Source organism: Diceros bicornis, chromosome 9 (genome assembly GCF_020826845.1).
Source record: "Diceros bicornis minor isolate mBicDic1 chromosome 9, mDicBic1.mat.cur, whole genome shotgun sequence".
Classification (NCBI taxonomy): Eukaryota; Metazoa; Chordata; class Mammalia; order Perissodactyla; family Rhinocerotidae; genus Diceros; species Diceros bicornis.
Genome location: NC_080748.1, coordinates 10672409 through 10692260, shown reverse-complemented (window position 1 = coordinate 10692260; position 19852 = coordinate 10672409). Strand labels below are relative to the sequence as shown.

Here is a 19852-nt window from a genome sequence, read left to right as displayed (position 1 = left end):
TGACTGGCTAATTTCACTTAGTATAATGTCCTCAAGCTTCATCCATGTTGTAGCACTTGTCAGAATTCTCTTTTTAAGGTTGAATAATAAGTATTCCATTGTATATACACCACATTTTGTTTATCTGTTCATCTGTCAAGGGACATTTGGGTTGCTGCCACCTTTTGGCTATTATGATGCTGCTATGAACATGGGTGTGCTAATATCTGTTTAAGTCCCTGTTTTCAATTCTTTTGGGTATACATACCCAGAATTAGAACTGCTATCGTATGGTAATTCTGTTTTTAAAAAATTTTTAATTGTGATTTAAAAAACCTGCATAACAGAAAATGTATCATCTTAACAATTTCTAAGTGTACAGTTCAGTAGTGTTAATCTTTTTCAATTTTTTGAGGAACCACCATACTGTTTTCCATAGTCTCTAACACATTCTTATATTCGTCATCAGCAAATGAGATAATAGAAGAGAAGCTCTTATAAGAGTAAATTTAAATTCAATAAATATTAACTAACAATGGCAGCAGCAATGATAAAAATAGTACTAATGATGCAATTCGGTGACAATTTATGCGGGACTTTCTCTGGAACACTGTGCCAGGCACTACAGATGATGTAAAAACCTATGGGACACTCTCTTTGCCTTTAGCATGCTTATACTCTCCCTGGAGAGACAAACATGGGGGCATCAAACTCATAATTGAAGCAGAAGAAGCGGAAGTGTGTGCAGAGGTGTGCTGGAGCTGGGGCACCGTGGGCGAGAGCCCATCAGCGCATCTCTTCCCAACTCCAGGTTCCGTGACATCACCGTCGGCCAGGGTGGGAGTGTTCACAACAAAGGAATCACAAACACTACAAGTCAGGGCTTGTTTTTTCCCCCAAAGTGCTGGTTGCTAAACATTTACCAGCATACTACTGAGCACACCTAGCTGAGGCGAGAACCCAGGAAAATAGCATTTTGGGCTGGGAGTATCAAGGACTTTCACAGATGAGAAGATATTTGAAGTGGGCCTTGTAGGCGAAGACTGATGTCAGTGCTTGGGAAGCATGTACTCATGGACTCTGCTCTCTCTTGCCATTTTTCTATTAATCATGGATTTGTTTCTCGGCTCCAGGCTCTGATGGAGAAATGACAATGGGAGCAGGTCTGTAGAGCACCCACACTCTTCTACAAGTCCTCTGAAATCAAGTCGGAAGTGCCCACTGATGACCCCACATGCTGGGATCAAATCAAGTGAGTTGGACTGCAAGCAGACCGTCTTTAAAGCAGATCACCTTTTAGCACAGCAAAAGCCGATCAAAATGCAGCAAGCACTGAGGACAGGACAATCTCCCTATCTTGGACATTCTAGTTTAGCTTAACCTAAATCACCAAAATCACTAAACCCAAACTTGTCCTTCAGAGATTATTGGATTTATTGATAAAACAATGTTGTAAAGATCAAACGAGCTGATTGTACATCAAAAAGCTTTGTAAATTGTAAAGTGCTATACAAAATCAGAAATATAGTAATAAAATATTTGTAAAGAAGAAAAGTGAATCCATATTTTCCATTAATTTTCTTTTTGTTGTAATTACATGAATCGCCTTTAAAACAATTATTAAACTATTAAATGTTTATAAAAGACATTTGTTGTCCAAATAAGACACTGTCGTTTTTTGTAGGTACATGCACAATCTTAAATATAAATACAAAGGAATCACAGTTATATCTGTGAAATGGGAGAGGGATGTATGCTTTTATTTATCCTCTGATAGAGGATTTCTAGCCAGCTGGCTCGTCCGGTGACATTACTAAAACATTCACAGTAACTACCTATATTTGACTTTGGCACCTTTTTAAAAGTCAAAAGAGGCATTTGCAAGGAGCCATAAAAAGTCATTACGTATGCAGAACAATTGAAGCACTCAGCATCTGGGGAAGGAAACACATCTGTCTTCTGTCTATTTCTTCCCTAAATGTCTCCCTGAATCAACTTTTATGGGGGTGGGGGAGGTAGGAGGGTGTCGTAAATATCCCATTCTATTGGAATCCAAGAGTTAACAATGGCCCTGTGACTATAAACACAAGATGCTGCATTCAGGAAAGAGGTGCACTCAAGTAAGCAGAGATCTTTGTGACAGTGGCCTCAGTGTGGGCCACAGGCCAGCAAATCACATTACCGTGAGAGCCAAGAGGTGGCCCGCAGACAGTGAAATAAAGAGGAAGGGAAAAGCAAGACTAATCTCGTTAAAAGGAAAGCTAAGATAGACGCTGCTTTTACATAGCTGCTTAAAACGCCCCATTTTCCCAGGACGGGGTCACCTGTGCATCCTCGGCAGCACTGGCTGGTTTAGGAGCATTGTCCTGTCCCGCCAAATGCTGGGGCCTCACGAGCTCACTCAGACCTTGTCTTCAGAAAATTCTTTTTAAGAAAAAACAGACATCTTCCCCTCCACTCCCACCCCCCAAAAAAGCCTTTTGGAGACACTGTTTTCCTTCATTGTCCTGTTTTCATTTACTATTTCCTAAATTATCTAAAAGGGCTAAGTCCTCCAAAGACTTGAACAAAAAGTCAAGCTTTGCGTGTTTTCTGCAACTTTGAGGAAAGAAGAACTCAAAAGAAATCTAAGGAAATCCACTAGATCGGTGGTTCTCAAAGTGTGGTCGGCGGATCCCTGGGGCACGTGCAGGGAGCCCTCCAGGTTCTCCCTTTTCCAACTGCATGTCTGTGGGAGGCTGGGCTTCCCTATTTGCTTCAACCCGACCGACAGATTACAACAAATTAAAGCAGCATGAAACCCAGCTGTCAAAGAGATTTGCAAACTAGAAAACAAAACATTAAAGAGATTTGCAAAAATGGAAAATCAACGCTATTCTTTTCACTAAATGTTTTGTTGTTTCAGAAAATAGAATTATTTTGACAAAAATATTTATATTTACATGTAAAGAATTTATTACTGTTGTTTCTAAGTGAATTAATAAAATATTTTTTTAATTCCTTGGTTTGTGTTTCTAATCTGGTAGATATGGGTAGGTATAACCCACATACACAAAAGCTCTTTGGGGTCCTCAATAACTTTTAGGAATGTAAAGAGGTCCTGAGACCAAAAAGTTTCAGAACTGCTGCACTAGAAAGACATGAAAACATTTCACTGTAAACACTGCTCATTACTCTAAACCTTCATTTTGGAGACTGGGCTTACTTGAACCTTTGGACAACACTAGGGATTTTCCTCAAACTGCTCGTGAGGCCCCTCAAGGCCTAAGCCTTAAATTACCCTTTGATCAAAGACAAAAAATGAAGAACTGTAGAAATCCAGCAAGTCCAAGAAAATAGCAAAGAGGCAAGATAAGTCATTTACCAAATAAGATGAATCTCTGGAGATGCATCCAAGCTGTGTGTATCAGTAGTTAGTTCCTTTTCACTGCTAAGTAGTATTCCATGGTATGGATGTACCACAGTTTGTTTAACCGTCACCTATTGAAGGACATCTAAGTTGGTTGCAGTTCTGGGCTATTATGAATACACATTTGTGTACAGGTTTTTGTGTGAGCATAAGTTTTTTGTTTTGTTTTGTTTTGTGAGGAAGATCGGCCCTGAGCTAACATCTGCCAATCCTCCTTTATTTGCTGAGGAAGACTGGCTCTGGGCTAACATCCATGCCCCTCTTCCTCCACTTTATATGGGATGCTGCCACAGCATGGCTTACCAAGCGGTGTGTCAGCGCGTGCCCAGGATCCGAACCAGTGAACCCCGGGCTGCCGCAGCGGAGTGTGCGCACTTAACCGCTTGCACCACCAGGCTGGCCCCTGTGAACACAAGTTTTTATTGCTCTGGGATAAATGTCCAGGAGTGCAGTTGCTGGGTCATATGGTAATTACATATTTAGTTTTTTAAGAAACTGCCAAACTATTTCCAGAGTCGTGGTACCATTTTACATTCCCACCAGCAAAACTGAGTGATCCAACTTCTCTGCAACTTCATCAGCATTTGGTGTTGGTGCTGCTTTTTATTTTCACCATTCTGGTAAGTATAGAGGGGGATCTCATTGCTGTTTTAATTTGCATTTTCCTAATGGTTAATGATGATGAACATCATTTCACGTGCGTATTTGCCATCTGTATATCTTCTTCAGTGAAATGTCTTTTGCCCATATTTTAGTTAGATTATTTGCTTTTTTTACTGTTGAGTCTTAGGGCTTCTTTATATATTCTAGACAGTAGTCTTTTGTTGGATATATGCTTTGTAATAATTTCCTCCCATTTCATAGCTTGTCTTTTCATCCTCTTAACAGAGTCTTTCACCAAGCAAAAGTTTTAAATTTTGACGTCAGTTTATCAATTTTTCCTTCTATGGCTCGTGTTTCTGGTGTCAAGTCTAAGAACTCCCTGCCTAGCCCTAGATCCTGAAGAATTTCTCCCATGTTTTTGCTAAGAGTTTCCTAGTTTTACATTTTACATTTCGGTCCATGATCCGTTTGAAGTTAATTTTTGTATGAGATGTGAGAATCAGGTCAAGGTTCTTTTTTTTTCCCCATGGATGTCCAATTGCTCCAGCACCATTTTTTGAAAAGGCCTATCCTTCCTCCCTCAAATTGCTTTTGCATTTTTATCAAAAATCAGTTGAGAGTATCTGTATGGGCCTGTTTCTGGGTTCTCTATTCTGTTCCATTGATCTCAGCATTTATCCCTCCACCAGTACTACACACTCCTGATTATTGTAGCTACACAGTAAGTCTGGAAATCCGCAAGACTGCAGTGGGTTACATTTTGAAAATTTATTTACTTAAGCTAAGTGCTTAGTCTTCATGTATAATAAATATGTTAAAGCATTTACATTTTGTTGACATCTTGTCTATTATCACAATTTATGTTTTTTATTGAAATTCACACTTCTCCCCGGGTCCTGACACTTACCTTGTGCAGGTTACTTTACCACTGTGACCCAAGTTTCTTCATCTGTGAAAGCAGGGAGAACAGTCCATCCTTTGCAGGTTGTGCATACTTTGCAGGAGGTACTGCCAGAAAGATCGGATGAGATGACATGTGAAACGGCTGGCACCGTAGCAGGCATGCAGTAAAGTGTAGGTGCTCCCATCCTCTTGGCTCTTTGCTCAGAGTGATTCTGTTACTCATGCTGATAATATGTGGAATTGTTGTTGTAGTTCTTTAACTTGCTCGTTTCTCAAATCCACTGCCATGTGAACTCTTTTGTAACCATCCTTCCAGCGGGGAACATGTCCTATGTTAACCAATGTTAAAATCTAGAAGTGCATCCTAGACTGAGTTTTTGCCTGGCTGATAACTGTGATAATTGGATTCTTGGAAGGGCTCTGCCTGCTGCCTGCAGCATGGCAAACCCATGAAGGCCTCCAGAGGCTGCCCTTGCAATAATAGTGAAGTCATTTCCTCTCCGCTTTGCCCTACATACACACACCCAAGTGTAAAGCAGGAATTTTATTCTAAGTACAAAAAAAAAGCAATATATTTCAGGTTTTGTTTTTTTTTTTTTTTAGCATCTCAATCTTTCCCTGGGAGCTACTATTTTCTCCATTTTGTTTTCCCTTTATACATCATTATCTAACCTGGACACACAGATGTGTAGTTCTAAACTGTTAAATCAGCAAAAAGCATGTGTTGTTGACACATCTAAATGTACATATCTCTAGTTTCTCCAACGTCCTTTACAGAAGTGTGAGTTATATAGTTCAGCAGTTCACTGACTTTACAGGCAATTATGTCCACAAGGTCTGTTTTACAAGTGATATATTTTTATTTACAGACAATACAAAGGAAATTATGTTTCCCATACCTTTTTAAAATCCCTTTAATAAACTTTAACTTTTTAACTGAGAAATGTAAAACATATGCAGAAAGGTGCATATAAATAAATGTTCGGTTTAATAAATAATTTTACATTGTATACCTGTGCATTCACCAATCAGGCTGATAAACAGAACATTTCTGGAACCCCCGATGTGTCTGTGTGTCTCATTTATTTCCCCCTCCCCATGAAGATGACCATATCTTGTCTTCTGTGATGAGCATATTCTTCATGGCTGATTGCAGTGTTTAACCATTTGTATTTTTCACTACTCCTATTGTCGTTTTCTTTAACATCTACGTGTGCATCCTTTAGCAACACAGTTCATAAATTACATGTGTATTCTTGTTTGTCTTGCTTCCTTCAGCAACACTACTTTTGAAATATTCATCCACGTTATTGAATGTAGCCATGGTTTATTCATCATCATTGCTGTGTGCTGTCCAATCATCAATACTCAACTACGTATTTGTTGTTTAGCTGCTGATGAACATTTGAATAGTTCCCAGCATTTGGCTGTTGTGAACAACCTTGCCAGCACATTCTTTTGTACTTGTGTCCAGGTGTCTGTGTGCATGCATTTCTCTGAATTGTATTCAGGAGCTGGGTTTCTGGGTTGTAGCATCCATATCTTTACTGTCAGTCAATATGGAGCTGTTTTTCAAAGTAATTATATCCATTAATGTTTAACAGGTAATATATGTAGCCAGGATTAACTTTAAACAGAATCAAAGGGAATATATCTGTTTCCCTCCTCCCTAACCCCAACTACCCAGTTCCATCTATATATTTTTTTTCTCACACACTAAATTTTGAAAAGGACTGAGAAAGTGCTAACTTCCGGTCAGCAAAGAACTCAGTCTCCCTGTCCTCATCCTAGGCGATCTACGGAGGGTGTCGAGCTACAGGACTGAGCGCTGGTGTTAAAGACTGAAGAAAATTCACCTTACTGAGTGCTCAAGTGTGGAAAGGGCAAATTAGGGGGTCTATTGTCTGCAATCTATAAGGTTTTTTTATTTCTGAAAAATACATTGCTTAAAAATAAAAGGAGCTCCATAAAAGTGACATTAATGACATCTTATTTATTTTGTCCTTTTGAAACACTTAAGAATTTCAAGGACCACCCAAAACAAACTCTGAGCAACATGCTAGGCTAACAGTTACAGAATATAAAATTTAAGCCCAACTTCTCAGGCACTCATCTGGTGTGTAAATCTGGCACACCTATATTGGAACTCTAAGTCCCAGAAAAGGATGTAGTTCGGTTACAGGTAAATGTTTAATGGAGAGAGCGATTAGCAAATGCACCTGGCCGTGAGCCAGTCAGTACTCTGTAAGCACTGCTAGTATTTTCTCTCCGCTTCTAACTTCTGCTGTACCCGCTTCTGACTGCTAATTTTCTTATGCAAAGCACTTACTCTTTGCTAAACCTGATTTTTTTAAAAGTCTGATATTGCTCTATATTTCAAAAACCTTTAGAACTTGAAACCCCCCTGTCTTCTTTAAACTTTTTATTGTGGGAAATTTTAAACATACATAAAAGTAAATCGGGTGGTAAAGTGAGCCCCAAGTGCCCATCACCCAGCTTCAATAATTGTCAATTTATGGCATCTTGTTTCATCTGTATCTCCTCCCACCACCAGGATTACTTGGAAGCAAATATAAATCGTGCTTTAATCTGTGATCACAGGATAATGACTCAAAAAAAAAGACCTTAATACCATTATCAAACACACACACATTGACAATAATTCCTTAATTTCATTAAATACATAGTCAGTATGGGCATTTCCTTGATTTTGATACAAACCTTTTTTTTTTGAATGACGATCTAAACAAGACCCACGTGTTACAATAATGTAAATCCTTCTTAAAACTTTTAAAATATGGTTTGTACACAGGCAAGGATAACTAGGAAAACCCTGGAAAAGAGCAACAATGGGGAGAAGAAAGGATGGCCTTACCATACATTATATTATACAGCTTCTGCAATAAAACAGCTTAATTTGGGCCCAAGAATAGTTAGGCAGACCAATGGACCAAAAAAGAAAATCCAGAAATTGACCCAATTGCATATAAGAATTTAGTATACTGTAATGGAGACACCTCAACTCCATAACCAGAAATGGGGGAAAGTTCTCTATCTTTCAAAACCGGAAGTAATAGAGATTGATAAATTTTCTTACATAAAACAACAACGACGAAAACAACAAAATATTTTTTACATGGCACAAAGCCCTATTATGAAGTAAAAAGACAAAAGGAAAAACATTTGCACTCAAATCACAGAGGGTTTTAAAGGCCGACCAGTCTATGGAAAAATGGATGAGAAATTACAACGTGGTTCACGAGAGAAGAACGGCAAGTGGCTCTCAATCGTGAAAAGGTCCTCACTCACATCGAGGGAAACCCAACGTAAAATTACACTGAGATAGTTCCTCTGCTAGCAGGTTAGCAAGAATGCAGTAGTTGGACAATACACAATCTTAGCAAGGCTGTGAGGAAACAGCTTCTGGTACGTTTGCAGTGGTAGGGGGACTGCGTATGGCTAGAAAAATTATATATGCATTTACTGTCCGCCCAGCGATTTCCCTTCTACAAATCTATCCCAAAAGTACACTGACAAAATATGAAAATACATAGCCAGTAGTTGTAACAGGAAAAAGCTAAAAATGACCCAAGTGTCCACCAGCAGGGGACTGGTTGAATACATTACGGTATTTTTACGCAATGCAGCCGTCCTATTGAATGAGGAGGAGCTCTACATGCTACGATGAGGGGTCTCTAGGGTATCTGTTAGTACAAAAAGCAAGGTGGAGACAAGTGCTTATCATATGCTTATCTAAGAACAGAAGACACACATTTTAAAAGGATGAATTTTATGGTATGTGACATATCTCAATACAGCTCTTATAAAAATATATATAAGCATTTAAAAATGGAAGAACAAGCTATAATTTTTTAAATGCTTACTGATAGACGGAGGGGGAGGATAAGCTGAAAGGTGCAGGGATAAGGGCAGACTTTTGTCATACACCAAGTTCTACAGAGTTTATTTTGTAGCCAGTAAATATTTTACATAATTTTACAAAACAAAATTAAATCAAAAAGCAATTCCTAAAAACTGAAAGTACAAGGAAGCAAATGGACCGGTGTGTACCACACTGCACCCACAAGAACTATTGCAAGTGGCTTCAAAGCCCTATAATTTGAGGGTACATTCCCTGAGGGATATGCCCGAAGGACAAAAAGAACTAGAAGCGAAACTTTCAGCGGTGTTCCGTAATTGCGTTGTAGACGGTCATGTCAGTGTTGTTATTCTAGACTGGTGTCTGGGTATCGTGAGACAAATCAAATGAGTAATGATGCCTGTGTCTTTGAGAGCTTTTCACAGTGGTTGAAAAGAGATATGGTGTAAAATGGATGAAGTTAAGTAAAATCCCTGTAATCCTGGGTTTGAATTGAAGTATCAGAGTATCACCTTATGATTAATTTTTGTGTGTGTGAGGAAGATCAGCCCTGAGCTTACATCCGTGCTAATCCTCCTCTTTTCGCTGAGGAAGACCAGCTCTGAGCTAACATCTATTGCCAATCCTCCTTTTTTTTTCCCCAAAGCCCTAGTAGATAGTTGTATGTCATAGTTGCACATCCTTCTAATTGCTGTATGTGGGACGCGGCCTCAGCATGGCCAGACAAGTGGTGTGACGGTGCGTGCCAGGATCCCAACCCCGCCGCAGTAGCAGAGCACGAGCACTTAACCGCTAAGCCATGGGGCCGGCCCACCTTATGATTAATTTAATCTTTAATAAAGAATGCATATTTTCTAGCTCTGTCCACAGAAAAGGCCTAGAAACAGTGACCCACTAGTGGGAATTAGCACCACCAGCACTCAGATTGTGATCTCTACACAGCATTTCCCTCTAAAACCAATCAGGAATCCTTGGAGAAATGGTCCATTGCAGATTTGGGGTAGAAAATGCACCATTTTTTCTCGTATCAGAAAGCAAGGAAGCTATCAAAGGCTACTCAGATGGCATCAAAGGACTCAGAACCAAGCTTGAAGAGGCTCTCACTGGCCAAAGACAGGACAACTTAAACATTTTTAATAAGGATGAAAAGAGCATGGATTGAAACAGGTCAAGTATGTTTAAGACCCTCAGTTCACAGTGATACAAAGCCCATCAAAATAATAACTCATTTGGTTACCTCCAGATGATGTTAGGGAACCAAATCTTCATTTGCTTTTCAATTGGTAAATCAAGGGAAAGAATCAAGGATTTGTCCCTCAGTTTCTATATGATCTGGACCTCAGGGTACCCAAAGGGTTGATGAGAGAGGTTTTACTTTATAGTATTCCAGCTAATAGATGAAGGAAGGATAGAATTAAAATATCACCATTTCGCAACTCCAAATAAATTAATAAATCTAGATGATGATCGTCAATGGTTAGAACATTACACAAAGAGAGAAAAACAGACATTGTATACTTGCTAATGGAAATACACAGCATCTATAAAGCAGTCTTGCACACACACGCGTGCACGTGCACACACACACACACACCCCTAGCCAAGCCTCTAGACCTGGAAATCCAAGGGACAGAAGAGCACAGTAAAGGACACTGCAAGAATTCTGTCAGCAAAATTCAGCCTGTAGGAAACTGAAGGAGAAGCAGCTCCATTTCTGATGAGGTGGGCGGCCTACAGGGACCTAGGGATTACAAGACACTCAAGAGACATGTTCCAATGCACAGACCTTACATGGCCCAAATCAAACAAGCAAACTGTAAAAAAATGATTAGGCAATCAGAGAAATGTGAACATTGATTGGATATTTGAATGATATTGAGGGATTATTTTTCATTTTTTAGGTACAATATTATTGTGGCTATTATTTTTTTAGAGTCTTCATCATTTAGAAATACCTATTAAAATATTTACAATGAGCTCTCCGGGATTTGCCTCAAAATGATCTGGGTGGCGACCCGGGGAGGCTGTCAGAGAGGATGAAATACGCTTGGCCATGTGGAAGCTGTGGGATGGGTAGATGGGGATCATTACACTATTCTCTCTGTTTAAGAATATTCTAGTTTCTTCAGTGAAGACCCGATCTGTCCTCCTACTCAAGACTCTCAATAACTCAAGCAAGGCAAACAGTAGCAATAGTTCCCTGGAAGAGGAGTTTAGACGGGACAACAGGATGGTCGATGTACTTCCCTTTGGGGTGGAAAAGGAGGCTCCATGGCTCCCTGGGGCCCAGCACAGAGCATGGCCCACATCCATATGTGCCGAATGAAGGAATGACCAAGCGTTGTTGGGGGTGGAGGTGGGGGCAGAGGGAGGAACAGAAGGCCATTTAGCATCTTCCATCAGGAGATAAGAGATCTTAAATACCTGATAAGAATCTTAGCTCAGCTGAGAAGCATTGTTTAGATACCAGAGCTGATTACAGATGCGGCAAAGTAGGTCAAAGTTGCCTTAGGAATAAAGAGATACCAAAAACTCAGTTTTGTTTTTATCTGCTAGAAACGGCACTTTCTCCCTCTGCTCCCAGCACTGTGCCTCCCACCCCTTCCCACCTCCAACTCTCCCTGCCTCCCAACCCCCTCCACCCCCACGTACACCCTCTGACCCTCCCCCCACCCCGCCCCCTCAGCCGGAAGAGCCAAGAGGTTCGGGTCTTTCTCTGACCCTGCCTCCTCTTCTTCATTCACACCCGCTTCCCCACACAGAGGCGAGAGCACCATTCCCCAGCCCCTTCCCCTCCTCCCTCCGACACCCTGGACCTGTGCGAGGAGGGCTCTGGGCAAAGTGTTCAAGCATCTTTTTCACGAACCCAGGGTCTGTGTAGTCTCTACTCTGTTCCTCTGTCTTTTCTCGTTGTGTATCTGTTTCTTCTTAGAATGTTTCACTGAAAACCCAAAATGAAAAGAAACGACTTTTCTCCTGTTCAGGAATGATTTGATAAAGGCCACCCACACTGGGCCACACAGCTCCTGCATCCGTTTGTGAGTTCGTCGTAGACTGTAATGGACTGAGCTCTATTTCCAAGGAACCCCAAGCACGCGTCTCCTTTTTCTTTTTCTTTCTCTCCTTTTCTTTTTTCTTTTTAAAGCTGCTGGTGTTACTGCAGCTAGGATGTGCACATTACACATTTGCAGAAAAGCAGATTCAGAAAAGCTACTCTGAGGAGCTTCAAGATGAACTGGACCTGTGCAGGCTCTGAGACAGCAGCGGGGAGGCCCACTGAGGTCGAGGCCGGTCCCTGCGGGCTCCTGCAGGCTCCTGCAGCCAGGGCACGGCACGGGGGCCCTGACTGTCCACGCAGAAGGGAGCCTGGCTGGGCCGGGCAGAGGGGACAGGAGCTGGGAAATAACTCGAATTGCACTTCTCTCCCTTCTCTCTCCTCCCCCAACTCTTCAGAGCTTCACACACTGGTGGGCGCAACCAGCAGAGTTTATAGTTACTGTTATGGGCTGAACTGTGGCCCCCAAAACTCATACATTGAAGTACTAACCCCCAGTATCTGAGAATGTGCCTGTATTTGGAGATAAGATCTTTAAAGAGGTAATTAAATTAATGAGAGGTTATTAGGATGGGCCCTAATCCCATCTGACTAGTGTCCTTATAAGAAGAGGAGATTAGGGCACAGACATGAACAGAGAAAAGACCACGTGAGACACAGCAAGAAGACAGCCACCTACAAGCCAAGGAGACAGCCCTTAGATGAACGGATCTGCTGACCCCTTGATCTTGGACTTCCGGCCCCCAGCACTGTGAGAAAATAAGTATCTGTTGTTTAACCCCCCAGTCTGTGGTACTTTGTTATGGTAGCGCAAGCAGACTAATACAGTCACCAATGACACATGACTTAGAAGTTGATATGAAGAAAGCAAATGGCACGTCGTATAATTTAGACTAAATTTTAGAAGTCTGTAAACTCCCCGTGCCGTCTCCAGGCCACCTTCCTGCCTCTGGTCTCTCCTCATTCTACTTGTCCCACCACCTGTTTGCAGAACTATGAACCCACAGAGTGCTAGCCTCACAACAAACCTGCCACTTAAGGACTACTGTATGAATAAGGAAACTAAGGCACAGCGAGGTCGTGTAACATCCCAGGATCACACAGCCAGAAAGTGGCTGAATCAAGATTTGAACCCAGCTATTTGTTCCAGAGTTCGTGCTCCCAACCCTTCACTACTCCTACGGCCCAGCCATGGCTCCCACTGCCTTCCTCATCAAATCCGGACTCCATGCCCAGCTTCCCAATCTTGCTATAGCCGTTCATTTCCCCTCCTCCCCAAACGGGCCTTTCTCCCAGCCTGCCCCTTTGCTGTCACTTCCACACATTACCTGATGAGAATACCACCTCCAACCCAGAATGCCCACCCTCCTCTCCACCCATGACACTTGCCTCCTCCGTGAAGCGCTCTTGCAATTTCTGACCTGCAGATCCCTTGCTCTCTGAATTCCCTGGTATTATTTATTTATTTTTATTTTTATTTTGTGAGGAAGATCAGCCTTGAGCTAACATCCGATGCCAATCCTCCTCTTTTTGCTGAGGAAGATTGGCCCTGGGCTAACAGCTGTGCCCATCTTCCTCTACTTTATATGGGACGCTGCCACAGCATGGCTTGACAAGCAGCGCATCAGTGCATGCCCAGGATCTGAACCTGTGAACCGCAGGGCCGAAGCAGAGCGCGCGCACTTAATCGCTGCGCCATTGGGCCGGCCCCTCCCTGGTATTATTTCTAAGGCGTATCACATCGTTCAGCACTTGATGAAGTCACTTCCCCTGTTTGATCCCTGATGATGTGTGTGTCCTGTGATGCTTAAGGCACACTGAATGGATGGGCTGATGGCTCTGCCTCAGAGGTCAGTCCCAGAGCTGGGACCACGAAGGTGCTTTGGGTGCAGGGAAGGGCATGGCCTCTGAGGGCCCCAGCCAAACTTAAAATGTCTTTGAAGATCAGATTTTATTTTTAACATCCGTATGTACGTTGCATCCTAATCTGTAATATATTTATGTTTGGTTTAGTATAAACCTTAAGTTTATATTATGTGCCAGAATGAAAAGAGAATCAAAACTTGATTTTAAAAATCTTTGAAATTTAGGGGCCAGCCCAGTGGCATAGTGGTTAAGTTCGCTTGCTCCGCTTCGGTGGCCCAGGGTTCATGGGTTCGGATCCATGGTGCGGACATACCCTCATCAAGACATGCTGTGGCAGTGGGCGTCCCATATATAAAATAGAGGAAGATTAGCACAGACTTTAGCTCAGGGCTAATCTCCCTCACAAAAAAGAAAAATAAAAAATCTTTGACTGAAATTTGCCTCTCATTCGCCAGCTGCTTTCAAGGTCCCCAGCACAGCACCCCCAAGCATATATCCTGAGGAACAGGAAGTCCCCTGCTCAGGAAGCACGGGGCTGTGCAGAGTGCAGAGCGTGCAGGTGGGGTCTGGGCTCGACTCCTCACTCCCCAGGTCTTGGGGACAGCTTTCTCCAAGCACCAGCTTCCCTGATGGTAAGAAGGAATGCGCCCCTCTCCAGGGTCCATTTCACAGCTAAATGGGATCACGTCTAGCTTGCAGTAGATGCTCACTAAATATCAAATCTCTTCATTTCCCTCTTCCCCTCTGGAGCTCATCTCTCAGGCCTAACCACTGTCAGGCCATGACCCTCAGTGGAGGCTCGAGAAAAGAAATCCCCATACAAAATGTGGTAGCAAGTTGGCGAGACCGAGGAGACACCTCTGCGTCTTGAGTCTCCTTAAGAATATCTAAAGTTCTCTCTCAACGGCTCATGCTGGCCCCACTCCCCCAGTCAATTCTCTAAGAAGAAAGCTCCAGTTCTCTGATACGCACTAATACAAAATGCTTCACCGAGAGAAATGTCATTACTGCCTCACAGAAAACAAATTTTGTAGTCCCAGTATCCTATGTGTAGGGTCAGGAAATGAATACTGACCTGCAAAGAAGGGTGGCCCCTAAAATAGTTTATTGGCTCAAAAACTAGGAGCTTTGTAAGTGGCAAGCCGTGCATTCTCATCGTACCCTGTATGTACTTCTAGCGTAGCCACAGCTGCTTTGATTGTAGTCCGTTTTTTACCTATTAGAACCCAAGTTTCTTTGAGAAAGGGGTTGTTTCTTATTCATTTTTATGTATTATCTCCACATCCGAGCAGTTTCACAAATAGACACCCAATAAATGTTTGTCAAGAGAACTTATAATTGAAATAATTCCTATTGAATCTACCACTAATTATTTCTAAATTACTTTTGTTAACATTTAGTTGACATATCTTGAAATTTTAGAGACTTATTTTCTGTAGACGGCACCACTTTCTCCAGAAGATTTACCTAATCAGGAGCTCCATTCTCCCCAACCCCATCCCCAAGAGAGGCAAAGTGACCCTCCACTATCTTCCCCTAAAATCCTTGTGCCTTTGAAATTTTCTGCTTTTGTGTTCATCTTCTTATGGTTAGGGACCTGTCATTCATTTTTGTATCTCCATTGTCTATTCTGGGGCCTGGCACATGGTAGGAACTATATGAATGACCTAAAAGTCTCAAACCCATTCCATCCTGGAGATATGGGGCAGTGAAATTGCTTATCATTGATGAAGGAATTTGAAATGTTTCCTAAACAAACAAGAAGAGCTCGTCTATTGTGTTTGGTACTTCTGTTATCACAATTTTTCATTTTTCAGAATTTGTGGGGAGTGATACTAAATTTTGCTTCACTGAAAGGAGGGGAGAAAGGGAGGGAGTGAAGGAGGGATGGAGGGAGGGAGGGAGGAAGCCCTAATGCCAGGAGCTTTACTTACATCATCTCATGTGATCCTCATAACAAGACCCTGGGAAGGTGGGGAAATTATCCTCATTTTACAGATGAGAAAACAAAGGCTTAGAGATGTTAAGTATTTGTCCAATTACAAAGTTGAGGAGATAGGATCCAAAACCAACTGTCCAACTTCAAAGCCCATGCACTTTCCCCAAACTGTGTTTTCTCCCCTCACAAAGAACTGCTTTCTGAGAACTGAGGGGACATGATCCCCATGGACTTGCTTCTCTTAAGATCTCCTGACTTGGGCGAGCTGACCTCTGTCCGGTTCTCTTGACGGTGGCATCCTCCGCCGTCGCTCTCCATCTGAGAGCCTCTGTCTGGCGCTGGCTCCCTGCACACCTTTCATAGGAAGCGTCAGTGGCTCTGCATCATGGATGAAGAACAAGCACTCTGCTTCACCGTAGCAACGGGGTGACCCGCAGGAACCACCTCTCAGCAAAGTCAGCAAGACCGCCACCATCAGGGAAGAAGCCTACTGCCACCCTTGGGACCTCACACTTCAGGGAGGAGAGGTCTCAGGGCCTCTCCCCCGGGGGGCTGAGCTTTGGAGAGCAGAGCAGTTTGCATCAGGCACTGAAAGAGACTTTGAGACCAGTGCCTCTTACACCAGACCCCACAAATGGTTGTATATTCCCAAATGCTGGGAGGGGGTGAAATGCTTCCTCAAAGTGGATATCATGTGATTCATACAGGGTGATTAATCAGGCCCCTTTGTTACTTAGAATCTTACCTGTTTGTTTTGTTGCTAGCTAGAAGGGAACGCAGAGATTGTAAATTAGCCAATTTGATGAATAAGCAAACAGTCCTAAGGAGATCAGTGATTACATAAAATAAAGGCATTTGAAAGACTGCACAGGCTTCTTGGCTAATTTCCTTGCCTGTTCTCCTAATGAAGACAGCACATTGGGTGTCACAGAACAAAGCTCATCTCTTCCACTGGCAAGGCTGATCCGAGAATCGAGGGAAAGGCGCCGGGTGTCAGAAGAGACATTTACAGCTGGGCTTCTGCATTTGGGAGGACCCAACCCAGCCGTGCCACTTCCACAAATATCGTCCACTGAAGAGTCACGACAGATTTTTTAAAGGGAAAAAGGACCTGGTGCATCTTCTATGTGCTCTGATTACTCATTTTCCTGACTAGTATGAATGCGACCTTAGTATGATTTTTTGCAAAAAAGTCTGGCAGCCTTTCCTCCGAGCACAAACAGCGGATCACACGGTATGACAGCAGCACGGTGTCCTTCCAAGAATCATGTTGGGTTTGTTTGGCACTGCCATTCTCCAAAAGCGTCACATTCCAGGATACATGTGTCCTTGAGGAGAATTAATCTTTCAAAGAACATGAGTATCTATGTGTTTACAATTGCCCGCTTCAGGATGGGCCCGTGTCCTACACCTGGGCAGCCCCGCCTGGTTGCCTGGCCTATGGTGGGTGCCCATTAACCTTGCTGACTGAATGAACGACTGTGAGATGCTCATCTGTTCCACACTGCTGAACGGAGCAGAGGACAGGCCGTGGTGAAAGGCATGCTCAGGGCTGACATTCTGCGGACATTTCTGGCCTCACCTTCACAGACATCTGCCTCTCTCCTCACCACCAGCAGCCTGCATGAAGCTTCCTTGAGGAATGTGCTTCCCTCGGGTGAAACTTCCCTCCTTACACCTTTCCAGGCTGATAAGTTGGGCCTAAGAGGCATTTCTTTAAGAAACAACTGCCCCCAAACCCTCCTATTAGTGTAACCCCTCAAGTCCACTGTAAAGGAATTTGTAGAGGAGTGGAGAAGCCGGCTCTAAGATCTCCAGGCCTCTGGCGATGACTCTCTAGACGTCACAAAGGCCCGGCACCCTGCCCTCTCTCCCCCAGGTCGGAGTGCGGGGCTGTCCCGTGGCGCCCCCGCCCCAGCCGGCCCCTCGCCTTCGTCCGTGTTGCTCTGGGATGTTCGGCACCGCCCGCCCCGGGAGGCAGCCCTCTCAGAGCGCAGGAAAGCTCGGCCGCGACTGCCCCCTGATCCGGCCAAAGGGGCCCCGCAGCACCCCCGTCTCCCTTGCTGTAAACACTTGTATTTTCGCTTCAGTTTATGGCCGCCTTCCAGGGGATCACAACTTGTTTAAACCAGCTCTCAACAAAGGGCTCTCCTGATTACAGACGCGCTGCTGGTTTTATGGTGGTCTTCCTTTGTCTAATTTTCTCCCGTCTTCCTTCCTCCCCACCCCCGGCCCAGGTGCCCGGCTTCCGGAGAGCCCTTCCAGCCCGCGGCGGGGCAGCGCGGCGCGGCGCTCCCCACGGCCAGGCCGCTGCCCCTCGGCGGCAGGGTGACGGCGCCCGCCGGAGGGGGGGAGAAAAGGAGCCAGATCCGACAGAGGTCAGGCTCGGGTCTGCCCCTCCCCCCCGGAAGCAGGGGGCCTCTGGCCATGTCCTCAGGCCTTCACCTGGCCGGCATCCCTGCCGGCCTCCCTCAGAGGAGCCGCGCTGTGCTGGGATAAACAGAGGCACGGGCCTGTTCTGTACCTTCGGCCGTCCTGGCAAACCCCACACTCCACTCAGCTGCTTGCCCCGGTCCGCCGGGACTGTGAGGGAGATGGGACTCCTCACAAGCCACCTCGGCCCTGCCCCTTGGGGGGACATCCAGACTCTGCTGCAGACACTGCAGGCAGCGTCCCCTGAGAGAGAGGAAAACCAGCTCCCAGCTGGCATCCTTTTAGTCCTGAGCTGGCTTGCTGCTTTTCTCAGGTCGGTGCTAATTCCCACTCCTGGGCTTCCTCTTGGTGAACTGGAAAGGGCCGAAGTACGGAGGGAGCCTGCAGGGCCTGAGAGCAGGAAAATTCCCCAGGGTTCACTGGGGCTCACCAGCACTTGGGAGAGAGGACTGTGGCTGCTTTGGATAACGTTAGCGGCTCTGCCAGACACCACCCACTGTGCGGATGGGCGTCGCACTCTCAGGGGCTCTGTAGACAGCTCCCTGAAGACGCAGACAGAGGGAAAGAGAATGACCCAGGGAAAAGAAACGCTGTGGGATCCCGCTGACTCCCTGTGTTTCAGCCTGGGGATTCCTCTTTGGCAAAAGATATTTGTGCAAGGGATTCCACAGAAAGCCTTTGAAAGAAGGGTCTAGGGCTGAGGGTGGGAGGGTGTGGAGAAGTTTCAGACCCTCATGGTTTCTAAACAGGCTGACTCAGAGAGAAAGAAGATTGCCTCCAGTTCATGCCCTAGTTAACACACGCATATGGCCTTAGCTTAACTTAGAACATGCTCCAGGGAACAGAAGAGGATGGTCAACGGAAAAAGCCCTTTCTCCATTGATGCAGCCCGGGCATCTCCTCTTAGAGTGTGACATTCTATACAGAACACGTGGAAGGCAGACCTACCCAGAACTGCCCTGACACACAGCAGGCTTATTTGAAAAATACGTCATAATGTGATTCTGTTGTCAGTTTCCAGGCTACAAAGTAGAAGACGTGAGAAGGGAAACACATAGACACTCTCGTAAGGAGATGTGGTGACCACTGGGGTTGTGACAGGCGAGCTGATGCAGGAGAATCTCAATGGTCCCTCTTCCCTCCCCTGACCTCCAGCCCCTGCCTCACAAGCCAGCGTGAAGGGAGGAGGAGCCAACAGTGACCAGATGCCAGAGGCGCTCCAACCTTTTTAAAACCTATGTAGGCAGATTTTTCCCCAGCCTTTGCACGTGTTCCTTCTCCTTTTATAATGAATATCCAGCATTTCCATTGTGGGTATTTTTTTCAGTTTGCAAACATAGTGTCTCCTGTAATGCTCATAATTGCTCAGTGAATATTTTTATCTTGCGTTTTCAGAAGACGAATCTAGGACATAGAACAGTTAAGTGACTTACTCCATAAACTGATCTATAGATCAATATAATCCAGATAAAACTATCAGCAGGTTATTTTGTTTTAGAAATTGACAGTCTGCTTCCAAAATTCATGGGGAAATATACAGGCCCAAGAATAAGATAATCATAAAGAAGAACAAAATTGGAGTTTCTGCACTACCAGATATCAAGACTTATTATAAACATACAGTAATTAAGACAATGTGGTATTGATGCAAGGATAGAAAAATAGCCAATGGAACAGAATAAAGAGTCCAGAAGTAAATCCACATGTACGTAGATACCGGATTTATGCCAAAACTTCCAGTGTGGAGGATCAGAAACGATGGTCGTCTCAATAATCAGTGTTAGG

At 44.1% G+C, this 19852-nt stretch overlaps 1 protein-coding gene across 1 annotated transcript in view; it reads right to left on the bottom strand.

Annotated features, from left to right (window-relative positions):
* Positions 1-18063, bottom strand: part of GTF3A (general transcription factor IIIA) — a 54604-nt gene extending 36541 nt beyond the window's left edge. Inside the window, exon 1 of the mRNA XM_058548569.1 lies at positions 17861-18063. Coding sequence (XP_058404552.1) covers positions 17861-18063 — 203 coding nt within the window. The remainder of the gene's footprint in view (positions 1-17860) is intronic.
* Positions 18064-19852: the final 1789 nt, after the last annotated feature.